The sequence below is a fragment of the Pecten maximus genome, chromosome 2, assembly GCF_902652985.1.
Source record: "Pecten maximus chromosome 2, xPecMax1.1, whole genome shotgun sequence".
Classification (NCBI taxonomy): Eukaryota; Metazoa; Mollusca; class Bivalvia; order Pectinida; family Pectinidae; genus Pecten; species Pecten maximus.
Window position 1 is genome coordinate 38232836 of NC_047016.1, and position 19927 is coordinate 38252762.

General features: G+C 35.8%; 1 protein-coding gene across 2 annotated transcripts in view; it reads left to right on the forward strand.

The window, feature by feature from the left end:
- The first annotated feature begins 5754 nt into the window (after nucleotides 1-5754).
- The window catches only part of LOC117322009 (alpha-(1,3)-fucosyltransferase C-like), a 30697-nt gene continuing 16524 nt past the window's right edge, over nucleotides 5755-19927 (forward strand). Inside the window, exons 1-2 of one of the 2 annotated variants that reach the window (XM_033876706.1) lie at nucleotides 5755-6101; nucleotides 9068-10644. In XM_033876706.1, coding sequence (XP_033732597.1) covers nucleotides 6086-6101; nucleotides 9068-10287 — 1236 coding nt within the window. In that variant the 5' untranslated portion in view covers nucleotides 5755-6085 and the 3' untranslated portion in view covers nucleotides 10288-10644. Of the gene's footprint in view, nucleotides 6102-9067; nucleotides 10645-19927 lie in introns of those variants that run through there. The other variant, XR_004531448.1, reaches the window with a different exon arrangement.

Genomic DNA, 19927 nt, shown 5'->3' on the forward strand with positions numbered 1-19927 from the left:
CATTTTTTCAGCAACAGGATCATATGATGAAATATCTCATTCAAGTTGATTGTGAAAATACTGTTGTAATTAAAAAATCTGGCAATGATACTAAATTGCAGAATTGGCTGTAATTTTATGGAGGAGATAGTGTATGTAGAAATGAACAACTAAGCTAGTATTCAATTAATACTTGTCACATGAGAACTTAACATATAAACATATTTAATTCTTGTTTATAACGGTACGAATAGGTTTTTTTCAATTTATAAATCGCACAAGTATGTTCTCAACAACAGTAAGGAAGAGCTGTGGTAATTTTCAATACACAATGAATTGTGTCAAAGATACAGTTAATAAGCGAGCAAAGATTTAAAAGCTTATATATGCACAATTTGTTTTAGGAGATAATTTGATGTAATTTAATTACAAATCAGAGACTGCATAGTGATTCACTAAGACTTTCGTGTTGGATATAATTAATATGATTTTGTAATTATGTTGGCATTATTTTCTTCCCTGACAAAATATGTATACATCAGCTATATTTCCCTCTAATCTGTGATGGCTTATTTTAAACATAGCCACACATAGAACAGGGTTAGCAGGGGCCTTGAGAAAGCCTGGAGTTTCACATTGGGCCTTGAAAAGCCTTGAAAATAGGTTTACAACCTTGAAAAAATCCTTGAATATTAAGGTTTCATCAGGATATGTGAAACCCTGGCCAATAATCATTTGGATTGAACTTTGTCTATGACACCTTCCCTAAAAACGTTACTGTTTTAATAAATGTTTATAAGAATAATCACCATGTCAAATTGTATTTTGATCAAGTGGATATTTATAAGTTGCTTTTTGTTCTCTTGTTCCCACTAAAGATGACTTAGATATTTAATTAAGACATTGAAAAGCCTTGAAAAGGCATTGAATTTGGTTTGTTCTAATCTGTATGAACCCTGTTAGAAAACACTTTAGGGACAATATTCTCTGAAACCCCAGTGATCGCATTAACAACTGAATATTCTGTGTACTCGTAGGTCAAAATTGGATTTTTAGCCCACCATCATCAGATGGTGGGCTATTCAAATCGCCCTGCGTCCGTGGTCCGTCCGTCCGTCCGTAAACAATTCTTGTTATCGCTATTTCTCAGAAAGTACTGAAAGGATCTTTCTCAAATTTCATATATAGGTTCCCCTTGGTGCCTAGTTATGCATATTGCATTTTGATACTAATCGGAAAACAACATGGCTGACAGGCAGCCATCTTAGATTTTGACAATTGAAACTTGTTATCGCTATTTCTCAGAAAGTGCTGAAGGGATCTTTCTCAAACTTTTTTGTAAGTTCCCCTTGGTCTGTAGTTCTGCATATTGCATCTTGTGACCAATAGGAAAACAACATGGCCGACAGTCAGCCATCTTGTATTTTGACAATTGAAGTTTGTTATCGCTATTTTACAGAAGGTACTGAAGGGATCTTTCTCAAATTTCATATGTAGGTTTCTCTTGGTGCCTAGTTATGCATATTGCATTTGAGACTAATCGGAAAACAACATGGCCGACAGGCAGCCATCTTGGATTTTGACAATTGAAGTTTTGTTATCGCTATTTCCCAGAAAGCACTGAAGGGATCTTTCTCAAATTTCATATGTAGGTTTCTCTTGGTGCCTAGTTATGCATATTGCATTTTGAGACTAATCGGAAAACAACATGGCCGACAGGCAGCCATCTTGGGTTTTGACAATTGAAGTTTGTTATCATTATTTCTCAAAAACTAATGAAGGGATTTTTCTGAAATTTCATATGTAGGTTCCCCTCGGTGCCTAGTTATGCATATTGCATTTTGAGACTAATCGGAAAACAACATGGCCGACAGGCAGCCATCTTGGATTTTGACAATTGAAGTTTGTTATCGCTATTTCTCAGAAAGTAATGAAGGGATCTTTCTCAAATTCCATATGTAGGTTCCCCTTGGTCCCTGGTATTGCATTTTGGGACCAATCCGAAAACAACATGGCCGAAAGACAGCCATTATCGCTAAATCTTAAATTTTATATATAGGTTCTCCTTGTTTGAAAAGTACTAGAGGGCTGTTTCTGAATTTACACAGATTAGTAAGACTTAGAGGAAGGGAAAAGTAGAGAAAAGATCAATCTGACATGGAACCTATAAAGATCATTCAATGGTGGGCGCCAAGATCCCTCTGGGATCTCTTGTTTTTCAGCCCGTCTCTCAAATTCTGCTGGATTTAATTCCGGCGAATACGGAGGCAGGGATACTTAATGTATTCCCTCAAGTCCTAACATGTTCCTGAGGAAAGTTTCGCCAAACCGCTGATGATGAAACCCGCAGTTGTCCCTGATAACACAGTCGCCAGCTGCAAAGATCGGGTTACCGATAAGATTTGTTTCAAGCAATGCATCATCAAAGAATTGTATCATAATTTTCACATTTGATGGACCATCCACAGGTGCCCGACTCGTTTTATCGTTTAACTGTACTCTTATATGTTATTATTTTATAAAACGAGTCAGGCACCTGTGGACCAGCGATTATATAGAGGTTACACAACGAGTGATTGTTGGATATGGAATTTATTTCACACGAGTAAGTTATTTTTTAAAAGTTACAAAAGACACGAGCTTTAGCGAGTGTTTTTTGCAACTTTTAAAAAATAACTTACGAGTGTGAAATAAATTCCATATCCAACAATCACGAGTCGTGTGACCTGTTTCTACCACAATAATATCGGCTTGAATCAAATGGAAACGTGGCCAAGTATAATTTCGCGTATGCAAATAAAGTGTACCGGTGACGTCCGGGACCCGGTGGTGTGACGTCATTAGATTATTGATGACGTCAAAAACAATTGCAGCTTGGGTCAAAGTTCACCGTGTTAGCCAATCGAAATGCGTACAGAGTTTATACCACGTGTGGTATAAACAGATTGTTAATCGACATCTGTAATGATTAGGCTAACTGATGGTCCGAGAGTTGAATAACACAGGGTATTGTGGTAGAAACTTAAGTAATCAATGCCGAAATACCCAACACATAAATTAACAGTATAGGTTGCGTTGCTCGCATATTTCTGAACCTCCACTGCCTTTTCGTCTATGACGGCATGTCCTCGTTTGCGATTGCCATCACTTCATATGTCATTCCGAGGATTTTATTTATTACATATTGAATTGTTCGCACACTTGGTATACTGGTATATTACATATATTTTCCTCCGAAAGCTTAACATATATCTCATTAGCATACACTGCAGCTTGCTTGGTCTTCTGGCACTCAATAAACTGAAGTACTTCTGGGGTAAGTTTAGGTGAAAAAATGGGTCTTCCTCGTGGCTGATCCTCCGTTCCATTAATGATGTATTTATCCGCTATGCGGAAGCACGAAGACTTAGCAAGACCAGTTCTTTTGGATATTTCGGTAAAAGATAATCCTTCAGAAAATAACTTTATCACCAGAGTTTCAACAGTGTCTGCGGATTTTACGCCCCTTATATGGTAATGACCAGCTTTCGTACTCTCCATATCGGAATTCTCGTACACAAACACATTTTTATCATACACACACCACCTCCAACTTGGGGCGTGTACATTCCTTGATGATCGGCGCAGTAGCCAATCACGAACTAGCAACATTGTATGTCGACTATATTCACAGATTCACCTTATAATTGATTGCCCAGTCGTGCCGTTTCTTAGCCAATCACAGAACGAGAGGCGGAGCCCGAGGTCGGGTACCGTCAACAAACGGTAGAGACATCCGTGGGAACTTGTCAACCCGCACTGTTCCAGCTTGCATTGCGTTCACAGTAAGAGCATACTATTACAGGCTTTTCCTATTTCAAATCGGTCATAATTACTCTTTGTCGGCGCTGTAGCATCTTTATCAAGTGAATATATCAACAGTATCGTAATTACATAAATTGGACAAATTAGAATATTATAGATCTCTTCTACCAAATTCTGGCTACAATAAATGCATAATCTATACTCTCTTAAAATATTACGATATCTCTCTCTTTGCTAATCTAAGTATAGGGATCAGTTTAAGATGGATATAGAGATTAAAAATAATCTTATTAAGAATTTACACTAATAACATTTTGATGAACCTTCAGCAAACTCATTCATCTTTGGATACAGTTATCATTTAAGCGTTTGTTAAAAAAGGTAAAATATTTTATCGTTATCACTGACTTAATCAAAAATTATCAAAACCAGAAGACAACAGTAAATTTCAGACCTGACAACGCCAGCTACAGCCGATAGACAATTAAGTATACATGTACATTAATTGGGCATGAAGTCGTATCGCCCTGAAGGTAATGATATGAATTGAGTGGGTTTTTTTTCTTTCCTTTGTACCAGTTATCAACAATTTCTTGTCTGGGTAATTATAACTGTACTTCTAAATTGTATATAACTTTGCAGAACTAGCAGCATACTTGTATCATCTGAATCGATTTCGCAGTATACTACTGTAAGGTCACATTGACCTTGAGAAAAAGGTCAAATTAGTGAATTTTTCCAAAACATAATTTCTTGTCCAGGCTGACATCTTGGCCATTACAGAAATTAAATAAAATTGAATAATTAAAGAGAGACATGTTTTTCTTCACAAAACCAAATTTCTTCCTGTTTTGTCTTGCCCTCTCAATTTCTTGAAGTACTGGTATTTCTCAAAACTTAACATGTAGGTTCACCTTGTGACCTTGATGTGCCAATCCATTTTGGCTCTGCCTGATCATGGTGGCGCGTCCTTTCAAATGAACAACACCATCAATGGCGATAGTCCATTGACAAGGATTGGGCCCAGTGTTGGAGGAAGACTGAAGTTTTATCAATGCAGACAATGAATAAGAAACAAATGGAAAACGGTAGTTATATTAATTTGAAAGTTTATTGTGTTAAGAAAAAAATAAAAAAAATTGACCAGTGTAAAATTTGCTTGTTAGTCAAGATCACTTTATGTGTATGCTTAAGGTAGTAATATGGTCCCTGTGTGGGTTAAACTATTCTCTGTCTGAGTTAAACTAAAAGTTTTTTTGGCGAAAAACAGATTTTTGAAATTTTGACATAAAATTTTTGCGTTAAGTTTTTGGTGCCAGTGTTGAAAGGTATTAATACATCACTTCATAATTGTACTAGGGTGCTGATAATTGGCAATAGAGTCCCTCTGGAGTTAAACTATTCCCTGTCGGAGTTAACTAAAATATTTTTTTGAGAAAAAAACAACGTTTTTCAAATGTTTGGACCTAGAATATTTCTGCGTGAAGTTTTTGGTGCAAGTGTTGAAAGGTTTTAATATAACACTTAATAATTGTACTAGGTGCTGATATTGGGCGATAGAGTCCCTCTGGAGTAACACTATCCCTTCCTGGAGTAAAACTTTAAAAAAAAAAAAAAAAAAATCTTTTTAAACTTTTTTTTTTTCTTTTTAATATTTGGACTTAGAATATTTTTCCGCTAAGTTTATGTTGCGGTTGTTGAAAGGCATAATAATACATGGTATTAAGGTCCTTGTTGGGATTAAACTATATATAGCACATTTTGAGACGTTTCGGGGGCGAATATGAACACCGGGGATGTCATTTTTACCGAATTTTAATCTAGCTCCCCCAAACGTCTCACAATGTGCTATACACACTTGGAAAGGTCAAAATACATGTAGACTGTAACAAATGCTCATGTCCCTGTGCTCGGAACAAACAATAAGTGTAAACAAGTTCCTGTGATCAAAAGTGGGAGACCGAACAACAACCGGTTTTGCTTTCAGTGGGTTTTAAAGTCCAGCTCGATTTAGATATCTGTAGTCAATGTGTCAGTTTACTAACGTGTTGCTGCTTGTAATGGTACATTTAACAGTTGGGAGATGTAAACATTGCCATTGTTTTCGGAAAGCCTTTCCAAGGATTTGATGTTGGAGTAATTTGTTTTAGTTCGGATATGTCATTTTAAATGGACGTTGTTTCTGGAATTCCTTGGAAGGATTTGGTGTTAATGATGGACGCTGTCTACAGGAATTCCTTCCGGGGATCTGGCGTTAGAGTAATTTGTTACCGTTCGGATCTGTCATTTTAAACATTACAAAATGATTTTATTCGAAGGTGAGTTTTAAAATGTAGCTCTAAAGTATTGATTACAAAGTTGTAACAGTCCTTGACATATCTTACTCGAAACCTATATCGAAAATATAATATAATTCCTAGATAATTATCACGTTACTATATCGGCAATTAAGCTAATGAGTCGACATATTTGTTTATGATGTTGACATCTTCTCGGAAATATATCGACATCTTTAAGTCGTAAATCGGCTAATCGATGGCAGAAATATACCACCATATTTTTCTAATGAGCAGTTCTTTGAATAATATCGTTTTCGTACCCTCGGTAAAGTACATTTTTGTATATGGAAATGTTTGGTTTCAATAGTTCTTTATATATATTTTTTTCAATTTACCTAGGTTTTCATTCTAAATAGTTTCCATTTATTTTGACTGCATTAGTAAATTGAAGGCTTTGATATTTGTACATATGTTGCCTATATTGAAATGCTATGTACAGGTGAGTGGGTGTATCTGTGACGTCTTTTATCAACAATACAACGTCTATACAAATTTTCTACCATTGTAATTGTCTAGGTTTACAATACATGTTGGCCGGTTTAAATGTATACAAATAACCCCGTAGTGGTCTATCACTTGACGGTTGAGACACGTGACAAATTAACTATGTCAATATTATATATAATTCCTCGATATATATAGAAATGTTTGATTTAGTTCTTTAAAAATTCTCTAGACGAATTTCTTTGTAAGGTTTGTATGAGAACATAAATACGTATTTATCGGTTAGAATGAATATATTAATGTTAACTTTAAGAATTACGCAATTATAAATGAAGTACTTTCTAAAAACTTCAATGTGGAGGTTTAAAAGGAAATGTTACATATTATAATCTCATTTAGTCCCCCGCACGATTCAATAGCTACGTTGGTACAGTGCATTTTAAAGTGAAATGTTTTTGACCAAAATATTGATAATCTAATCATATATATAATAGCAATTCACACATACAATCTATACTCGGTGTTAAATGACACTATAATGAAGCCTTCTATTTTGAACGTGTATTTTAATTAGTGTTTTTCTTTCTCATGAGTAGCCATTCATTTTGACTGTTAATTTTAGTAGATTTAAGACTGTATAATTTGTACATACATTGTCTATATTGAAATGTTAAGAGTGTAATTGTCACGTCTATTTGCCATTTTATAAACAATACAAGTCGTCCATACCAATTCTACGTTTGTATTTCCCTGGGTATACATTACATGGTGGCCAGTTTAAATGTATACAATCCAGGAATTTGAAGGGGGGGGTTGTCCCAGTAATTTAGTGGTAATGCGTGCGCCGATTTTTTTGCGGGGGTTCTGGGGGCCAAAATTTCGGAAAGTGAAATGATTATAACAATTGGGGTTGGCATAGGCGTTTTTTCAAAGCTATGAAAAAATTTCCTCATCCGAAAAGTGGTGGTCTATCACTTGAAAGTATAGGCACGTAACACGTATGTCAATATTATACATTGCCTGGAAAATTCCACAATTTACTTGTCTGTACTGTCGTTATTACTACATGACCAATAATTTATTGTCGGTCTGTTAGGATCAAGTATCTACTGTATATGGATCTTATCATCGATATACTGTACTTTTATGCTACATTCAACGTGTCAAAGAGCGAAATGTATTTGCTGGTATAATTAAGATAAAAAAAATCAAACTCAGCAGAATTGTGTCTATAATATGTGAATCAATAACAGCAATCACGTGTGTTTCAGCGTGTGCTGTCTACATAACTTTCGGGGGGAAATGGATAAAAACCGTAGACCCAGTAGTAAGTCCGGACATGCAGATTCAAACTAGATATGTTGTCAGTATGGCTGATTCCCGCTCCGCCCCACACAGCTCGTTAATTAAGAAGAAAAGGGGTAAAATAAACAAACATCCGTATATACATGTAGACCAATGTTTGGTATGGCTTTGTATTGTTAAACGTCCTACTAACAGCTGCGGCCATTCAAAGATGGTCTCACCTGCTTCTACTGAGATGTATGCATGAGGTGTATGTGTGAGCTTTGTCAGGCCTAGTGATCGCGCGGAACTGATGCCGACTTATAGTGCTATCTCACTGAAGTCTACTGTCGGAAACATTCAGTAGGGCACACCACCCGGTCAACGGGCGGTCCGGCCGTCCCACTCCCAAAAAGTAGGAGTTATCTATTTATTTATTTATTTATTTATCTAACGGGTTTTACGTCCGCTAAGTAGGAATGACAACTTGACTGCTATTTAAAGAGACTCTAGTATGTCTTGGCCTGAGAACAGAATAAGGAATGCGGTGGCAGAGTGGTTAAGGTGTCCTGACACTTTATCTCTAGCCCTTCACCTCAGGGTTGCGAGTTCGAAACCTACGTTGGGCAGTCGCCAGGTACTGACCGTAGGCCGGTGGTTTTTCTCCGGGTACTCAGGCTTTCCTCCACCTCCAAAACCTGGCACGTCCTTAAATGACCCTGGCTGTTAATAGAACGTTAAAACAACAACTTATGAACAGTACCCTAAGTCTTCCTTACATGGGTGAACGCCCAACTAAAGGCCAAAAACTGAGACGGAGTCAAGATTTCAAATTTTGTCGTCTCTTACGATAATGCCATAGGGACAGCGGGTACAAATCTTACGTCCTACCTGCGTGGCAATATAGGGAAAGGGAAAGGGAGCATAGTTAATGTGTGTCTGCATTTTGAAAAATATGTCTATGTAAATAGGACGCGTCCCGGAGCTCCTTCCTGGATCAACCTTAGACATATCAGTGAATTTTAGAAAAGGTTGGATAAAAAACTGTAGGAGGAATTGAATTTGTTCCGTTTCATATCTGTATTTAGTCTCCTGTCACAGTTTTAAGAGCGCCTGCGCGCTTCCATTCAGTGTCAGCAATAGTTTCGAGTTTTTTTTACAACTCTGAAATAAATATTTTTAAATGATTGCCTTTTTTTTTTTATATATCTTTGCAGTAAGAATGGAGTTACGACGACTTTTAAAGTCGCGCTCAGTACAAGCCGGCGTTTGTCTACTTCCGCTTATGATCACAGCGGTAATGTACGCCCGAATGAAATCACCATATGTACATTCATACAAAATGGCTGACGGGATGAAAATGAAAATTTGGACAGAAAACGATCGAGCTAAGTTCTCTGGCTTACCTCCCAAACAATCAATCCTTGTGTATGGTTTAACCAGATGGTTTGACGAGTGGGTCGGTACAAAGTGGAATAGTGATGATGTTTTTAAAACATGTCCGGTAAAAAATTGTGTTTTAACAAAGGATAGGGCAATGGTGGACGTTGCCGATGCTGTAATGTACCGATGGGACAATTTAGGGAAATGTAGGAAAAAATCAAAAGATGGGCAGGTTTGGATATTATTCGAACATGAGTCCCCCGCCTATCCTCACAAGTCGTACATGAGTTGTAACGACGATAAGGTAAACTGGACATGTACGTATAGACGGGATTCCGATTTCACCCTGGTGCATGGACAATTCCGACGACACGATACCGGGTACAATATGAGTCAAATACACCAACTATGGCGATCGAAATCAAAAACAGCGGTCGGCTTCATCAGTCATTGCCGATCTCGGTCGCAACGAGACCAATTTGTAGACAAACTTCGATCCCATGGAATGGACATCGATATATATGGCGAATGCGGGAACAAAAAATGTGGCGGGCAAAGAGATACGAAATGGCAGGGAGTGTGGAACGTGACTGCAGGTCGTCAAGACCACTGCTTTGATGTTCTAGACACTCAGTATAAATTTTATCTATCTTTGGAAAACGCCATATGTAAAGACTACGTCACAGAAAAGTCACTACACCTTGTACTACGTCATCAGATTGTGCCGTTGATACGAGATGGCGCCAAACGTTCGATATTCCACCCTCCGCATTCTTATATTGACACGAAAGATTTCAAAAGAATAAAATCACTTGCAGAGCACATCAAATTTTTATCAGGAAATTTCGACCGATATTTGGAATATTTTAATTGGAGGAAATATTATTCAGTTGAAACTGTTACCGGTGTGTTGCAATCTATCATGTGTGATATGTGTCATCGCATGAATCACCAAAGTCAGTACACAAGATTGTACAGTAATCTAAAGAATTTTTACATGAAATCGCAATTAAAGAAAAAGGGTAAACGGATTTGTAAAAATCGAAAGATATAAAATTCATTTTAAAAAATAATGGATTGTTGTGACAAGTTTTATGTGTCTATGTCCGTATAACATATGGCGATGAATATATTGTTGTTCTTGTATAAATACTGATTGACGAGGCTATCAGGATGTGTATAAATGTATAATGTTTGGCAGATGTTCGAAGTCATCCAGTGACATATAATATCATGTAGACTTTTTTTTTTATTTCCGAAGTAAATTTCTTGAAAATGACATAACTTTGTTTTAACATTACTAAGGGCAATCTTATTGGAGACTCCGGATATTTCGTATTTTTATTAGCCAAAGCAGTATTTTTTATTATTATGCCTCATATTTATAGCAGTGCCTGTGATTAGCCGAAACGCATCAAGTGGATGTGTTAAATGGAAAATAATTTGGCAATTGTTGGATTATTACATATCTCAGATAGTATAATGTTACTATCAGCAGATGTGATTCGGAGCATTCCTGTGGAAATATATTCATTTGCAACACAGTTTCCAAATGCAACAAGTCAGTTTTAATGTTGTTTGTTTGTTAAGCAAAGGCGGTTTTTAAGGCTATGCCAAAATTCTTCATTTAAGCTATGCAAAAATTTCTCATCCGAAAAAGGACCCCCCAGGACCCCCCTCTGGATCCACTAGTGCATACTGCTTCTTTTTTTTATTATAGGATTCATAATATGATATTCAACGACACTCACGTGGAAGTGAGAATTTCGTGTGGGGACAAACCTGGATTTCTTGTGGGGACAAACCTAAATTAACCTAAACATAAACTCACCACACATCAAAGAACATGCATACAAGGCCATCGGTAGACCTAAACCGGAGTACTGCTCCTCCATATGGGACCCTCACAACACAAGTCAAATAAACAAGTTATAAAAAATACAACGCAGAGCAGCACGATACGTACAAAACAGATACCACAATAGACATTTTAAATTGGCCATCACTACAAACAAGATATCCAGGTAGTAGTGATAACGCTTTTTAACAGCGAGTCGGCTTCGTTGTACAAGTGTCACACTGTCTAGAGAGATCGCTCATCTTTCTGACATGGCTAATATGAATGTTAAAATTAGAAATATCATACACAAAAACAAAACTGACGCTCTTTCTTTGCAGGTTTTAGAAGAACACATATTTAGCTTTCATTCATACACAGAAGCCGAGCCCTCGACAGGATTGATCAGGCTACCAGGAAACTGAATATGTATGTGTGTGTGAGGATGTATGTATGTTGATCAGAATATTTACAAATGTATATCACAGGTACTTGGGGTAAGAAATTACATTTGTATATATATACTATATAGCCTCGTATTACTATGTAAAATAGATTTTATATAGTAATACGAGGCTATATAGTATATATATACAAATGTAATTTCTTACCCCAAGTACCTGTGATGTATATGAGTATTTATGGTTTTATATGTACTTACCATAGTTTAATTGATGATGATAATGATATTAATGATGATGAGCATGATGATGAGATTGTGATGATGATGATGATGATGATGGTGATGATGATGGTGAGATTGTGATGGTGATGATGATGATGATTATGATGGTGAGATAAGGATGATTTGTATGTTAATGATGATGAAGATGATGATGATGATGATGATGATGATGATATTAGAATGATGATGACATTATGATGATAAAATTATGATGATACTATGATGATGATGATGATGATGGCATTATGATGATAAAATTATGATGAGACTATGATGATTAATATGATGATGAGTATGATTATGATGATGAGATTATGAGCATGATGGTGAGATTGTGATGATGATGATATTATGATGAAAGAATATCTAGTTATATTGATGATGTGAAGATATTATGATTATGTAAACCATAGCTATTGGAATTTGTTGTGTGTTTATGTGTGTGTGTTTCTTATGTATTTATGCATTTAAAATGTCTTCAAAATTAAAAAAAATATATATAAAAAAAGAACACATATTTAGCTTTCATTCATAATGTATGAAAACAGACTAATTTTGATATTGTTATCCTACGCCTCTTCTAATTCGAATAGTCTCGTGCAACAACAAACATTTCCCTGACATACAGGTAGGGCGTAGGAATTAAATATTCCCGCGTTTCGACACTATAGCGGGAATTATTTGTCTCAATCGACACTGTATGACGATCGTGCGTTGCACGTGCATGGAGTGCGCGTGGTACGTGTATGGGTACATACACGTGGTAGTGTACGGTCATATTCTAGCTACCATCTCAGCAGTGCGGACACAGAAAAATTTCGCTCTACATTCTTTTTAACGTGATATACATTGTAACGTAGTAAGAATCAAGAACTGGACAGACATATAAGGTCCACTGTGGACGAGGCGCAAACGGCTATGCTTTCTCGGTTGGACGTTTTAATGTCCGACAAGCTTGGAGAATTCGAGGGAAAAAATTCACGCCAAGCAATTGAGCATTTCCAACACTTGGCGTTTGCAGATTAGGCAAGACATAATCAGTGTCGACAACCAGAAGTTCACAAAAAAGAGTTGTGAAGAACAATTCAAGTTCAATCAGAAGGTTGTATCCAAACTACAAGAGGCAGAGGAAAGTTCTCTCCACGACCCTCAGGACTCCAAATCCCTCATAGGAGAAGGTATGGATTTACTCCAGTATCGCCAGAAGTTGATAAAATTGGCTGATTCTTCAGAGACGGGTTGGAAAGCTGTGGAGGAATATGTGTCCAACCCCCTCGCCTCAGACTCTGACGACGAAAAAAAAAAAGGACCAAGTCCCGCTACTCGCCGTATCAATAGCAACACCGTGTATATCCCGCGGAGTCTATCGGGGCCCATGGACAAAGTTCCTTCATCTAGAAGTTGTGGTCGGGCCGGGCACTAAACCGGTCAGAGTGCCAAGCTTTGTCAGCGACAGGACCATGTAGCGGTCAAAAGATAAGTACACGTTTTGTTATTAAGCATGGTGAGCTTGACAGAAGTGCTAGTAGCAGTCAAGGTGCACGTTCACCTGTAGGTCATCTTCGCTAGCCAAGGCTTCTGATTACGTTACACTACAATGACAATGACAATATTTTATTCTCATAAACATATAAAGTGTAGAGAATTATATACATACAAAATTTGTACAGGACATATGATATAATACATCGATACATTTGTTAAGCAAGAGATTATCTTAAATATTGTTGAGTCGTATACTTATTTCTTTAATTAATTTCACAAGTGATTTCAATTCATCGTCTACTACAAAATTAAAAAGTGTATTAAATTTGAATGTACTTGGTCTTTCATAATAGTATCTAGATATATATTTTTTTCTGTTTAATGCTATTTGATGATCGCTGCAATTAAATAGATAATGGAATTCGTCTCCTATTTCATTCAGGTTACACAGACTACAGATTCTATTTTCTCTTGGGATGTTATTCCATCTTCCGTATTCGATTGGTAATTTAATGTTACAAGTTCGAAATTTACAATAGGAATTAGCTAGCTTAGGAGGGAGGTCAAGTAGATATTTTTCTAAACTTAAATCATGTTTATAAATTCTGTAATTGGTCCCTTTCGGAGAATTGAAAACGTCATTTTTCCAATTACATATGAACAAATTTCTTAGGGTATGAAAAACAGTATTTTTTAAGCAGCGTATACTAGTAAATTCATGGTTTTCAAAAACATCTAATAAATTACATTCTTCAAAAATATTTTTAATATAGTTAGACCATTGAGCATTATAATGTCTTAAAATTTGGAAAAATTTGTTGCTCAATTTATTATGAGTTGAGACCATCATTTTGGCCCAAAATCCAATCATACGAACTTTTATATTTATACTTAATGGAAACCTTCCCAGTTCTCCATATATCATAAAGTTTGGTGTAGATGTTTTTAATCTAAGGATATGTTTACAGAATTTCAAATGTAGACGTTCTAAGAGCTTGGTGTCACAAAACCCCCAAACCTCACAGCCATATAGTATAATCGGTTTGATTGCTTTATCAAAAATATCCATTTTACAATCGAACTCGTGTAGTGTAACGTAATCAGAAGCCTTGGCTAGCGAAGATGCCTGTAGGTAGGCTTTACGATTGTTTTGAGCGTTGGAAGAGTACAGGGGCATCCGATGCTGTTTTATCTGTATTAGCCGATGGCTACAAAATACCATTTAAAGATATCCCTCCAAATGTTTGTCTGAGAAACATCAAATCTGCTCGGGATAATATGATATTCGTTAGTCCCGAAGTTGATAAGTTGCTAAGCATTGGCTGTATATCTGAGGTCAAAGTTCGACCACGTGTAGTGAACCCGCTTACTGTAGCGTATAACCGATCAGGCAAAGCACGCCTCGTATTAGATTGTCGCCATATTAACCTGTATTTACATAAATTTAAGTTTAAATATGAGGACGCCAGTGTAGCAAGAGAAATGTTTGATAAAGGCGATTTTTTTTTATTTACGTTTGATTTGAAGTCTGCCTATCACCATATTTCCAGAACATAGAGAGTTCCTGGGATTCGAGGTCGAAATGGGCGGAGCTAATCGTTCGTTTGTTTTCAACGTCTTGCCATTCGGTATTTCTACCGCTGGATACATAATATTCACCAAAGTTTTACGACAGGTCGTTAAGCACGTGCGGGGTAAAGGTCACGGGCTAGTAATGTACTTAGATGACGGCATTGGTGGTCACAATAGTGTGGGTGGGGCTAGCGAAGCTAGTCGTTATGTGAGGGAATGTTTGACAGTTTACGGTTTTCTTCTTGCCGAGGAAAAGTGTCAAAGGGAGCCGTCTCAGCTCGTCACGTGGCTTGGTTACACGTGGGCAATGCAAGTGGGCGTGGTTAGGGTTTCCCGCGATAGGATCGACAGGTTGTTGTTGCGAGATATATTTCAATGCAAGGTGTGATAGGAACATTGGTCCGTTTACGCACACGAGAATTGAATGCGTGTTTGTTAATAGTTAGTTTTTTTTTCATCCAAATGCAAAACAAGCATATAGGGAACAGTACTAACATTTTCGTTATTATCATGACAAAGACAAGCATAAGATGGCGGAGGACAATATTACCATCAATACTAATGAGATGTTCAAGACATGTAACTACATTGTGTTATCAATATACACTACACTGTGAACAGTAGCAGCACAAACATGTCTGAATACGATTGGGACATGAGATTTGAGGTTGTTTTTGCCGAATATTGCCGACAAGAAGTCGGAATCCAACAATATAAGTTTGAGTTTAAAAAAAAAATTAAAAAAATAGTGAAATTGACTCTGAAAATGATCGCTTGGTTAACACAGGGACAAATGTATATTAGTTATGTGATTACCATTTCTTACTCATTACCAAAGAAAGGAACACAGCATCAACATTTTTAAATAAAATAAACATACCAACAATACAACAGTTCTGGATACTCTGGTTTGCGAGAAAAGACGAGCACACGTACAGTAAATGCATGCGTTATATTCTATACAAAACCCGCTTCTAGTCATGAAGGACACTTAATTTCGAAAGTAATATATTATAATCATCATGGTCTACAATAGACTAAATCTCTCTCCCGTATGAATACCAGTGTTGAAGTCTACAACAAACTTCCACATACATATTTTATCCCTTATTTTACATGCCATGGTCTCAGGGATTAAGGACGATTAAATGCTTGAGAAAGATATAATTCATTAACGATCGTTGTCAGTGAAATTATACAAGTGATTCGCAACAATTATAATATAATTGATACCTTCTGTACAGGTATAAAGCATAGGTACTAATTAAAACCATCATTTTAGCTCCGTTTTTTATGATAAAAAACATACAATTTATTTCATCGTGACTAATCATAATTAATACTAAAACTTATAAACTCGCAATGATTTTCGTGTATGTTTTTTTTCTTCAAATTTTATGTATTTTTTGCTATTATTTTTTTAATTGTGTCATTATTATGAAGTGATCGAGATCCTTGTGGTTTTGCTTTCCATTCGTGTCGCAAGCCATATCTTCACTTAAAAAGGGGCTTTTAAAAGATGTATAAACATGTTCAGAGAATTACGAATTCTTAAGTTTGAATGGGTTAGTTTTTTCTTTATCAGAACCTTTTAGAGAAAATATGTCTAAGAATATAATTTCAAGTATGTGATTGTCTTTTTATGTCTTAAAAATTCGTGTAGTTTAAAATTGCAATTGTAATATTGTAATTATATGATATACACTTTTTGTGATGGCAAAAAATATTAACACATGCTTTATTGAACTGAATAATACTTTGTGTTACATTGGCTGTGTTCTCCGCCGTCTTGCACAAATGTAAAATGTTGTCATATGTATGTTTATTGTGATCCTATATGCTATTTGCATACGGAATAAAATATTTGAAATTCCCATACCGCTAAACAATTACCAGATGTGAAAATACGGTCTATAAGCTCGTCACACCTGTCACTGCACCACAGGTGTCTGTGATTTCTGGTGTTCTAATCGGCACATGCCGATAATTGCTTGTGAGTTCACGCGTTTGGTTTCTGTGCACTTCAAAAGTTCCGAAGACGTGCTTTTACAGGTTGTACATAAATTGAGCTTGAATTTTATTAAGAATTGCGTTTATACTATAGGGAATACATTTTTAGCTCGGCTCTTCGAAGAAGAGTGAGAGCTTATGTCGTCACTCCGGCGTCGGCGTTGGTTTTCCAAATGTTAAATTTTTGGTGCAAGTGTTGAAAGGCATAGTAATTTATGGTAATATGGTCCCTGTGGGGGTCAAACTTTCCCCTGCCGGAGTTAAACTAAAAGATTTTTTGGAGAAAAAAAAGATTTTTGGACTTAGAACATTTTTGCGTTAATGTTTTGGTGCAAATGTTGAAAGGTATTAATACATCACTTCATAATTGGACTAGGGTGCTGATAATTGGCAATAGAGTCCCTCTGGGGTTAGACTATCCCCTGCCATAGTTAAACTAAAAGATTTTTTTGGGAAAAAACCAGAGTTTTCAAATTTTTGGACATGCACTCTCCCCTATTTACAATGATACTCTTTTACCGGTTTAAATGTTCTCAAACCGTGCCAAAGCACAGGGGCATGTCTAGTCTTATATTAAAGTCTTTATATATAGGTATGTCTGGCTATTTTTCGGCATAGCCGTATACTATTCTTTTAGTCCGGATATGACGCGACAGGTGGCGTTACTGGTCAATACCATCTATTAAATCTTTTGAAGTAGGTTGTTTTAATGAGCATTCGGATCATGCGCCAATATTTTTAATGATTAATTGTCTGTTGTCAGAAATTACTCATTGCAATTGCTGTTGTGTTTATGATAAGTATTCTACAATAACTAATGTAGCATGGTCTGGTGAAGCCAGTAGCAGTGTAACAAACGAAATTTTAGATGCTAGACTTTTGATTGAAAGCTCGATTGACCCTCTTACTGATTCAAAAGAAAGTATTGATTTATGTTTAGCAAATTTTGTAAGATGCACCCGTACTTTATTTGATAAATTTTGCCTTTCTAGTAAAAAGGTTTTGAATTGCACATGTTCTTGTCACTCCAATACTTATGTAAATAGGGGACCAGATAAGCCCTGGTTTGATAACAATTGTAGATTATTGTATAAGAAATACAAGAGTGCACTGTCAGAGTTTAATAGGGAACGGTCATATGCCAAGAGAACAAATCTTGCACAGGCTAAAAAACAGTATAAAGTGTGTGAGATGAAGTTGAAACGTGAATATTTAAGAATGGAAGGAAACATGCTCGATATATTGAAACGTAATAATCCGAAGGAATTTTTTCGCCATTTTTCAAATCGTAAGGTATCCAAGACTGGTGATATTTCATTAGCAGATTTTTTCAGTTATTTTAAAGTAATGGCTGGTGAGGTGAATAACAGTGATATTGTAAATAATAGAAATGCCGAATGTGTATACCCTGAATTAGATGTTGTTTTTAATAATAATGAGTTACTGGAAGTAATTAAGGATTTACCGAAGGGTAAAACTGCGGGTGTAGATATGGTACTTAATGAGTATTTTATTGAATATAAAGATGTATTTTTGCCAGTTCTATTGAAGTTGTTTAATACTATGTTGCAAATTGGATATTTTCCAGAGTCATGGGCTCAGGGTGTAATCATACCTTTGCATAAAAAGGGTGATAGAAATAATGTTAATAACTATAGGGGAATTACATTAATTAGTCATTTAGCTAAGCTGTTCACGTCCTTATTAAATAAGCGTCTGTTAAAATGGAGTTCTCGCGAAAATGTTGTTTCAGATGCTCAGTTTGGTTTTAAGCCCGGTTTTGGTACTAGAGACGCTATTTTTGCATTACAAAGTTTAATAATTAATTCAATAGAACAGAACAAGAGACTGTATTGTGTTTTTATTGATTACAGTAAGGCTTTCGATAGTGTTAATCATCAAAAATTATGGTATAAACTTTGGAGAAATGGTATTAGAGGGCGATTACTGAATGTAATTAAATCAATTTACGATAATGTACGTTCCTGTGTTAAACTAAATGGTAAATTATCCGCCATGTTCGATTTGCATGTCGGATTATTGCAAGGAGAATCTTTATCCCCAATGCTCTATTCTCTTTTTGTAAACGATATGGAAAGTCATTTTATAAATTCTAATTGTCAAAGTTACTCATTACAGCTGATTAACCTCTTTATGTTAATGTACGCAGACGATACAGTCTTGTTTTCAGAGGACGTTACCGACCTCCAAAATATGCTTGATAGTTTACAGACTTATACTCTTAAATGGAACTTAAAAATAAACACTGATAAAACAAAAATTGTTGTTTTTAGGAAAAGAAAAAGAATGCTACCCTCTGAAAACTGGACTTTTAATGGAAACCCTATAGAAATTGTCGATAAGTTTTGTTACCTTGGCCTGATTTTTAACTTTAACGGTAGATTCACTGCAGCATTAGATACTTTGGCTTGCCAAGGAAGAAAAGCATATTATCATTTAAAAAGAAAAATGAAAGTGTTCACCCTTAATATTGAAACGAAAATGTCTTTATTTGACACTTATGTTGCATGTGTTTTGAATTACGGATGTGAAGTATGGGGACAAGCTGTTTCACCACAAATTGAAAAAATTCATCTTCTTTTTCTCAAAGACTTACTTAATGTTAAGAAATCGGTAAATTCTTCTATGGTCTTCTTCGAAACTGGTAGATATTCATTGTATGTGCAACGTAAAATAGCAGTAATGAAATATTGGCTGAAATTACTAAAAACCAATAATTGTGTTTTAAAATCATGTTATGACGCACTTGTCGAATTGAATAATAAAAAACCTAATTGTAAAAGTAATTGGGTTTATCATATTAAAAATGAGCTTTGTAGTTTAGGTTTTGGTTATATTTGGAACAACCAATACGTTTTAAATGAAAGTCATTTTATGCAAGTATATGTCCAGCGTGTTCATGATGTATTTATTCAAGAATTACGCAGTGCGTTTGATATATCGTCGAAATGTTATTTATACAAACATATTGTGGATACCTTCAATACTCAATTTTATCTTATTAAGCCAATTAATTATAAATTTAAAAAGTTATTGAGTCAATTCCGTATGCAAGGACACAGTCTAAATATTGAATCTGGGCGC